Raw genomic sequence first — 9,829 nt, 5'->3', positions numbered from 1 at the left:
TTGAAGAAAACTGAAGGTTATATGCTTACATTCTAGCGTTCAAGTCATCTTGAGGTGGTAGGCTACTCAGATTTTGATTTTACTGGATGTCAAGATGATTTAAAATCAACCTCAGGTTATATTTTTACATTAACTGATGGTGCTATCTCTTGAAAAAGTGCTAACAGACTCTAGTGGCATCTTCTACTATGCAAGGTGAATTTGTGGCATGTTATGGGGCTACAGTCCAAGCCGTTTGGTTAAGAAATTTCATCTCTGGCTTGAAAGTTGTTGATTCCATCTCAAGACCGATCACCATCTACTGTGATAACAGTGCAGCAGTATTCTTTTCAAAGAATAATAAAAGTTCTGGTGGATCAAAACATATTAACATCAAATATTTGGTTGTTAGAGACAGAGTCAAAGAAGGGCAGACGAAAATAGAGCATATCAATACAGAGGCGATGGTTGCAGATCCCTTGACTAAGGGACTCGCTCCAAAAGTCTTTAAGACAGATGTTACTAATATGGGTATTGTGGAAATATTTGATATTTTATTTGGTGCTAAATTCATACCACATACTACCACATTGGTTGGAGGATGGGGATCTATATCGATAAGGATGTTGACATTTGTAGCTGTGGAATGGTCTTACATCTCTTAAATTGGTGTAATGACTTCCATGTTCGGTGTTAATATCCTTGTTGGATTGGATCATGTTACGTAAGGTGTCATCATTAGAACTATACTTTTGTGGCCACTTATGTAGTCTAACCCGGGTGTTAAAACTTTGTTATGACAATCAAATGTTTGCCCAAGTGGGAGAATGTTGGAATAATTAATTATTTCATATGTGGGCTTCACATTGGATTGCAAATTTTACGGGTTAGATGTATGGCTCATAATGATATTTGTGTTTGGGCCAAATTTATTAAGTGATCAATTGAGCCTTTTACACCTTACGGGTTGTAATTAATTTGATGTGGTAATTTAAAGTATGTGGGTCGGAAATAAACCCTAATTAGAATTCTAGTCGTAATGGGACAGCTCAATTATTTCCTATATAAAGGCTAGGTCCCCTCTCCTCTCCATATGTGTTTTCATTAGCTTGCCCCATTGATAGCTAATACTTTTGTGAGGAGAAAGGAGGGGAAGATCTTGTCTACTATTACAACTATAATTCATATCAACAATGGCTTCCGCAGGTATGAATTTGGTTTATTAATTTATTATTTGGTGATTCTTGATTCTTAGCATGATTGAAAATTTAATATTAACAATTTGAACTTCCTTAGCAATGAAGGTATAATAAACTGGGCATGATTAATTGTACAATTAACAAAGGTCTCAAGATAAAACCTAAGGAATGAGACGAGTGGTAGATCGGTCAACCAAATCCAAAGAGAAATTATGTAATACCTTGTCTAATTAATTTAGAGCATCGTTGGTTTAGATTAAAATTTGATTTTAATTTAAATCAAAGTCGAACAATTAATATTAACTCCATCTTTCGTGGGTCCTACAATTTGTCAATCATAAATTTCAAAAACTTCTATCACAATTTACCAAAAAATCTAATTTTAATCCCATCAAACATCCACTTAGTCAAACTTAGAATTGAGTCAACTATGTCAAGCCGTTAAAAAGAGAGAGAAAGGGAAAAGGCCAAAAAAAAAAAAAAAAATTAAAAATGGTCAGATAGTGGATTTGATTAACTATCTATATCAATCCTATTCATTTGCAAACCCATCCATTTTCACACAAGAGTTATGATTCACGTACAGGTAAGCCTCTACCAGGACAGACACAAAGTCTAAGGCCCGCACCAATTCTTTTTTTTAATGCAGGTCGAACCCATCGACCTCCCTTCTATGGTGAGGGACCTTACAGGCCCTGTATGAATGGTGTCCTGTACTCAGGGCATTATTCTTCACACAAAATATATACACACGGACAAAGAGAACAGTAGGGAGAAAAGAAGAAAAAGAAAAAGAAGAAAAAGAAGAAGAGAAAAAAGAAAAGGAAGTGCAAGAGCTAATACTAGATTCAACTTAGAAGAATTAATCCTTGTTTTAGCTAAGAAGAAGAAAATAATTTTGTGGTAGAATTAGACTAATTGTGTGTTTTTTAACTTCCAAGAATTAGAAAATTTAATTAGACATCCCATATGTAGGAATTTTAAACATGACATGAAGGATTTATAAGTGAAGTCAAGTTATTTATAATTGATAAGATGATTAATTTTACTTCAATTTAATTGTTCAACTAGGATATAAAATCAGCCAAGTGGAATTATAGAAAGCTAGTCTGGGGTTTTATAGTCATGGAACTGAACTATGTTTGTTGAATTGTATTGGAGTGAGGAGAAAACACGTGGATTAGGAACTGCAAGAAGAAGGAAGAAAAAAAAAGGCAAGTACAGAAATAGAATTGATGGAATAAGTATATGTAATATGCTTTATAATTGGTAGAAAAGGCAATGAAATTGACTTAAATTGAACATGTAGTAAATGAAAACACACGTTCCCTGTCATTTTATTGTTAATTTGGAACCAATATGGTAACTTATATATATATATACATTGGCAAATGATATATAGGCAAAACAATTGATGGAATTTAGCAAGTAAATGAAAATAGATTACTAAGAGAAGCGAAATGGCTATCTTGTTATTTTTATTATAATTGTGAATTGAATTATGATCCGAATAAATTTATTATTATATCAAAGGTGACGAAGAGATCGAGACAGCTTATCAGTTGAACTAATTGCCACGTAAATAGCTTGTGAGTGGAAAAGTTTAAATATTTTCAAGTATTGATAAATTAATTACACCATTACATTATGTGCAATTATATGTTCGATTATATGATTATTATGGAAAATTTCTTTTACTATGATACATGTGAAATTTCAAAAATTGTATATGTTACATTTGTGAATTGAAATGTGAGACATATGTGAGTGTTTAGTCTGAGGGACAGTCTATGTGCATATGCCTAAATTACAGATTTCAGTCAGATGGTATATTTTTTGTGAATTTTCTAGTACAATTGATGTGATGAGACGATGGTTTAGATTTCAGTTGATGATTATATCATGATTATGAGATGATATTTTTCACGTTATGAGGATGTGTCACATCTTAATTATTATTATTTGTTGTTATACTTTGGACTGTTAAATTATGTAAATTCGGTTTTCGATAAAAATGTATAAATGAAAAAGTATAATTATTTTCGAACTTCTCCACTCACTGAACCATCAACTCGTATATTTTTCCCACAATTTTTCTTATCAGCTAGCAGTGAAGTTTCTGGGTATTTTTTGGAGTTGGACATTTGATTTTGGAGTCAGAGCCACACGACAGAGTTTGCTAGTATGATTCATTTTATAGAGCATGTAGTCGGCGTTTTAGGACACGTTCATTTTTTGATGTGATTTTGCATCATTTGTGGATAGCTATTGGGATTACTATGTATTTTGCATATATATATATATATATATATATATATATATATATTTCATGTATTTTGTTGTAAAATTTGAGAATTCAGCTTATCTTTATTGTGTTGTATTATTATTGGGATTTGTACATAGCAGATTACAGATTGGTTGGTCCTATTTTCAGAGGAAATAATGTCGAAATTGTATTAAAAATAATTTATAAAAAATCTTATATTGTAATATCCTTGATGGGTATGACTTTTAATGGTATATATCATCGGCACGCGTTATGTTCAGGGTCCAGTAACATTATTTGGAGTGGGATGTGTCAAATTACCTTGTGGAAGACATTTTTGCAGTTGTTCTTAATCAGAAGCACAGGCGCTAACAAGAAAAAAAAAAAATTTATGTTGGAAGATAGATGTCCTATGGAGACAAAGTTATGTGCGTTTTGTCGTCCCCCAGGAATTCTATTCATACGTCATAAAGGGAGGTCCATAATAAAGAGAACCACATCCTAAATGTTCGGCTCAAGTGTGTATAAATTGTAACTGCATTTGAATTTACCTAGATGGCAAACCAGGGGGGAAGGCCACCACTCCTCAAGATTAGTCGGGCGAAGTTCGAATACCTGAGTCATAAAAAAAATAAAGAAAGAAAAACAAAATGTAGCAATTATAATTAACACTTCCACCACAGAAATGATATATAGAGCATTAAAATGAAAGTTAGCACTCACGAGGGGGAGAAGCCGCGCGTGCTGGCTCCGTCGAAATGTTTAGCACTATTCGGTAGCAATCGGCAATAGACGATAGTTGCAGTTGCAGACTTGCAGAGTCGAGATGGAGGATGGAACGAAAGAGATTATTTTTATTTATTTTTGGGCTAAAGTGTTTACATCAGAAGTTGGGCCTCTTTTTTGTTTAGTCCAATTCCCAAATGAATGAATTATTTCTCCTAAAACAACAACAAATGGTCCAAATGACCAAATCGATTCCATTTTGAAACTGAGAGCCTAAAACCGTAAAGGCTAAACTCTTTTCCTCCCTTCTCCAGTCCAGACTCCATTCTATAATTGACATTCGAAAATCGAATAAGAGGCAGTAGCCAGCACCTGCAGCTATCGACACCACGAGAAAGAGGAGTCGGAGCCATCAACGACGTGTTCTGTCGACTGCTGTCTGTCATTTCTGCCATCTAGTCTCAGATTTCGGAATCTTTGAGCTCATGCTGGTGACTGGTTAGCGCAATTCTCTTACTCTTTCTCTCTTTGTTTTGTTTTTATTTTATTTTGTTGACTACTTGACTTGTAATGAATGTTATGATTATTGATTTGGGAATTTATGTCTATGAAATTATGTTTACGAATTATTAATTATGATAAGTAATTTATGTTTTATGATTACTGATTTGAAAATTTATGTTTACGAAATTAAGATAAGTGAGAAAATTTAATTGAGAAAATGTTAGGCTCAATTCAACCTGTGTGTACTCATTACTTAGTACTCTTTTTTTAATCAATTCTAATTGAAAAATAAATTGGGACATTTTACAGATTATAGAAAGATTTTTTCAACTGAAACGAAAGTCTATACCTAGTTCTTCTAGTTCTAGTTGTGCCTCTTGTCCCATCACTGATTCTAGTCGAGCATAAGAGTTATTAAATAACAGAAAAAAGTCCTGAGCTCAATTCAATGTGGATGATCTTGTATTTGATCAGGGAAAGGTCACCTATCCAATCATATGCTCCTAATATTAGAGATGATGTTAGGATAACATACTTAGAGAAAGGTCCTGTCAACCATATAGACATGACTTTCCAAGAAGATCGAGGGGGAATGATAATAGGTGTTTTTGAAAAGAATAGTTCTTTGAATTTTATTGGTTGGAGTACAATATAGAAAATGATGCAGCGTATTGTTTGCATTGCTACTTGTTCAAATCCGATAGAGGGGGTCAAGGGGTGGACATATATTCATTAAAATCGGCTTTAGGGATTGGAAGCACAAAAAGACATTGAAATATCACGTCGGTCTCTTTGATAGTGCTCATAATCAGGTTTTTACGTAGTGTACCAACTTGATGAGTCAAAAGTAGAGCATCTCCTATGTTATTTCTAGCCAAAGTAGTAGTCAATAAAAAAGTTATAGGACGAGGTTGATGCGGTGCTAGATTGTACTAGACTCCTTTTGATGCAAGGATTGTCATTTCGTGGTCATGATGAATCGAAAGAGTCTCTTAATAGAGAAAATTTAATTGAGAGCCCGTTTGAGCCACATTATTTGTAGAATGAGAATGAAAAATAGAGCCGTTATGGGCCCCACACAAGAGATAGAAATTCAAAAATGGTGGCTTGATGTGATGGATAACGATCATATTTTTCATTTTAATGAGGTAAAAATGGGGCTCAAACATGGCCTGAGCTACTAAACTGGTATGTAGCTCATTGCAAGGAGTTATAGAAATAGTATTTAGTAATGCTCCTGGAAATGACCAAATGACTTCACCAAACATCCAAAAAGATTTGGTTAATTGTTGTGTTGTAGAGACGACCAAATGTCACTGATACTTGTGCTCAATCACTGAAGGCCATTGATGCAATATTTTCTACATATGGGTTAAGCATATATAGCCTGAGAGGTCAAGGTTCTGATGGAATAAGTAATATGTCAGGTGAGTTTAATGGCTTGAAAGCTTTAATTCTAAGAGAGAACCCATATGCTATGTATGTTCATTGCTTTGCTCACTAGCTTCAGTTGGCAGTTGTTTTTATGGCACGTAGGAATTGTATGCTTGGTGATTTTTTCAACATTCTTGCCGTTATTCTGAATTTGGTTGGTATATCATGTAAGTGGGCAAATGCTCTTTGAGCAAGTTATCATTATAATAATCTGGAGAAGCTTAATATTGGGGAACTTTCTGGTGGAAGGAGTCAGTTTCAAGAAATGAGTTTGGCACGCTTAGGTGATCCTAGATGGGGCTCACATCTACTGACAATTATCATTTTATTAATATGTTTAATGCTATTATAGACGTTCTTAAGAAAATATCAAAAAATGGCATAAATTCAGATAAAAAATCAATGGCTGTAAGACAAATGGACACTATGTAAGATTTTGAGTTTGTATTCAGTCTCCACTTGATGTTTGAAATTCTTGCAAATATAGACAATCTTTCACAAGCCTTACTGAAAAAGTATCAGGATATTCAAAATACTATGAGGTTATTGAATTTGTATAAGTATGCATTGCAGAACCTGAGAGACAATGGTTGGGATACATTGTTGAGTAGGGTGATTGAGTTTTACGTTGATAGACATATTTTATTGCCCAATATGGAGGATATTGTAATAGTAAAAAGTTAACCTAGGCATGCAGTTCAGTAGGTGACTTATTATCCTCTCTTTTAGGGTGATTTGTATTGTCATGTGATAGACTCAATCTTGCAAAAGTTGAATGATCGTTTTCCAGAAACAATTACTGAGTTCTTTACTTGCATTTCGTGTTTAAGTCCAAAAGATTCATTTGCAGCTTTTGATAAGGCTAAATTGATATGTCTTGCTCAATTATATCATTTGGACTTCAATAATGAAGAACTTTTATTATTTAGACCTCAACTTGACAAGTTTTTTATACTTGTGAGAATGGATGAAGCTTTCTTTAATCTCGATACCATATCTTGTATAACTTAGAAGTTGATTGAAACTAGATTTTTAATATTTTGGATTGTATTGAATTATATTTTTATATGTTTATAATTTTTACGTTTTAGTTCACTTACGTATATATTGAATAAGTTTTAATATTATTTAATCAGATTTTAATAAACGATTGTTCTATTACGATCATTGATTGTCGACGATCAATGATCAACCTTCATCCTAGCTAAATTTTGAAAATTCAGATTTCCAAAAACGAGTACACTGGAAAATTCAAATTTTTATAGTTGCCTTTTTAGGAACTTCCACACCATTTGGGTTGATATGTGTCACCTAACACAATAGTATCACAGGTCAATGGTTTTCTGACAATATATATCTGTGTTTCATAGGTCAGGATATCCTACATGCTGAGTTAGTAATAGAAAAAAGCTGAATTGATTAATTTTCTAAAAAATTAATATATCAAAAAGGACGAGAGTTACGTACTTTAATAGTACGATTCAGCCTTCTTTCACTTAATAGAACTCGAAATTCTTATAAGCATAAGAATATATATTTATGAAATCTGATGCCCCTAGATCCACTTTTTGGAATTAAAAAGAAAAAAAGTTGAGTTCTTTGAATCTCTAGCTGATGTTACAACTATTTGAACTAGTTCAAAGGTTTGATTGATCCTTGGGATTGAATACAACAAGCTATTCATGACACTTGTTTCGAGAGGGTTATGAAGGACTATGTGGTGGCAAGAACATGTAACTGACCAAAGCAAAACCTCTACTTATATCACTTATTCTCTTTCAATTAACAAAATGAGGCGACACGGAGATCTCATGTCCAATCTTGCCAACCAGTATGANTCTACTTATATCACTTATTCTCTTTCAATTAACAAAATGAGGCGACACGGAGATCTCATGTCCAATCTTGCCAACCAGTATGAGACATCGAAAAAGTGTTTTTAAGACCAAATAAACATGTTTTTCGTTTATTTCCCTGTTTATTTTGTGAATGGCTGAGGTACAGATATAAAAACAGAGAATAGGTTTATATTAGCTGATGAAACTTACCACCGAAACTATTTCCTTGATCAATAGCCATAAAAAAAACAAAAAACAAAAAATGTAGACATGGCTTTATATTAAAATCAAAGCACGACTTCATGAACCTAATACATAGTAATGCAAACCAAGCCTAAGAAATATCTCTTCATATATACTTGCAGCCAGTACTCTGTGACTAAATTGGGATATTGATGATGTAAGCCTTCAGAATCTACAGCAAAGAAGACCTGATCTCCAACTCCTGCGCCTTCGAAAATGTCTGCTGTCGGCTTTTGCCATTCTTATGGGACTGCTATTCCATTCAGATTGTAATCTGCAAAGGCGAGAAAAAACCGATCAGCGAATAGCTAAAAATTCCAACATACGAAGAATCAATATCTTAGACGAAAATAAAGTTTACACTGGGAAGGCAAAGGATCGAGCGCTGGCTGCACTGGTATCAGATCGAAGAGAAAGGCTCCCAGAATGTGATATTGGCCCAGAGAAAGTGATAAGACCTGCATTGGAGAAGCTTGACTCTCCCTCATCACATTGGACTTGGTTTATGACTGGAACTCTGTCACATTTCCCATCCTCATCCTTAAAAGCATCATGTGTCTGAATCGCTTCGTCGTGAACATTTTGAGCATTTTTGTCCTTGATGCTAGCTAACTGGACTTGGCCATCTGGAGAAGTAGAGTTCGTGTCGTGGAGGTGGATGGAATGTCCATGAACATTTCCATTGCTTACGAACTTGTTGCCGGTGCACTGATCTGTGCTAGCTTCCAAATGTTTGACGGAATTCATAATCTCAAGATGACATTGGTCATCTGACTTGATGGATTGTGCATCGACATTTTCAGCACATCCATCCGTACTGCCAGCTGCCCTGGGTTTGGGTGAGTTGAAGTTAAAAGTAATACTTCCGCAATCCACTTTACTATTGTATAATAAGTTGCCAGCTTGGACATTCTTATTTGGTTCTGTATTTGTAGACAATGCAGCGTGGCTTCCTGAATTTGCATCTTCAGATGGGATCTGTGAAGCAAACAATTATAATTGCAGTAACTTCAATGACAAAAAGGCATCTCCAGCATGTCTACGCAGTAGTTTTAAGTGTAAGTTTTTATGTCCTAGCTTATAGGCATAAACATGCACTTATAAAATTCTGCAAGCAAACGATACACTTAATTATTTTTGAACGGCTTCTGAACCATATCATTTATCATGCGGCAAACACACGTTTTAAGAAGTTAATCAATAAAAATATGGAACACGAACCTGATCAGGTGTGTGTGTAATTTCATTTCCATCACCATTTAAGGAATTGAGAAAGGATCTAAGGAAACTCCGAGTACCAAATTTCTGCATAGGAAGTTTGCTATCTACAAAAGATTCCGCTTCTGGAACATCTCTCTCAATCTTAGCAAATGCACCATCATTTGGTTCAGAAACGTTCATCGATTCCTCTACATCATATTCCCGAACAGTATCCTTGTCCAAAGAAATTTCTGAGGCAGATTTTGGCACAATTGGTAAATGTGATTTGTCATAGCTAATTTTGGTTCCATAATGATTAATGGCATCGTCTTTGGTATTCTCCAAAGTCAGAGATTTTAAATTGTCTGGAATGAGCATTTCCATATCAATGCCTTCTTTTGCTGTTTTACAATCATCCTTAATGCTTTTGGTCAAAACTT

General features: G+C 34.3%; 2 protein-coding genes across 2 annotated transcripts in view; one reads left to right on the top strand and one right to left on the bottom strand.

Moving 5' to 3' along the window:
• Nucleotides 1-5,122: 5,122 nt before the first annotated feature.
• On the top strand, nt 5,123-8,183 carry LOC111398344. The gene is made up of 9 exons (XM_023025262.1): nt 5,123-5,278; nt 5,379-5,486; nt 5,975-6,101; nt 6,192-6,262; nt 6,329-6,392; nt 6,461-6,516; nt 6,682-6,774; nt 6,838-7,108; nt 8,113-8,183. The coding sequence occupies exons 1-9, from the start codon at nt 5,123-5,125 to the stop codon at nt 8,181-8,183; spliced, it is 1,017 nt and encodes a 338-aa protein (XP_022881030.1).
• LOC111398343 overlaps nt 8,114-9,829 on the bottom strand; it is a 15,620-nt gene continuing 13,904 nt past the window's right edge. The window contains exons 2-4 of the mRNA XM_023025261.1: nt 9,411-9,826; nt 8,551-9,167; nt 8,114-8,463 (exon numbers count right to left, since the gene is read on the bottom strand). Of these exons, the coding sequence (XP_022881029.1) occupies nt 8,355-8,463; nt 8,551-9,167; nt 9,411-9,826 (1,142 nt within the window). The 3' untranslated portion in view covers nt 8,114-8,354. The remainder of the gene's footprint in view (nt 8,464-8,550; nt 9,168-9,410; nt 9,827-9,829) is intronic.

The sequence above is a fragment of the Olea europaea genome, chromosome 8 (assembly GCF_002742605.1).
Source record: "Olea europaea var. sylvestris chromosome 8, O_europaea_v1, whole genome shotgun sequence".
NCBI lineage: Eukaryota > Viridiplantae > Streptophyta > Magnoliopsida > Lamiales > Oleaceae > Olea > Olea europaea.
Note: the sequence above shows the minus strand (reverse complement) of the source record. Positions and strands in the feature narration are given on the sequence as shown.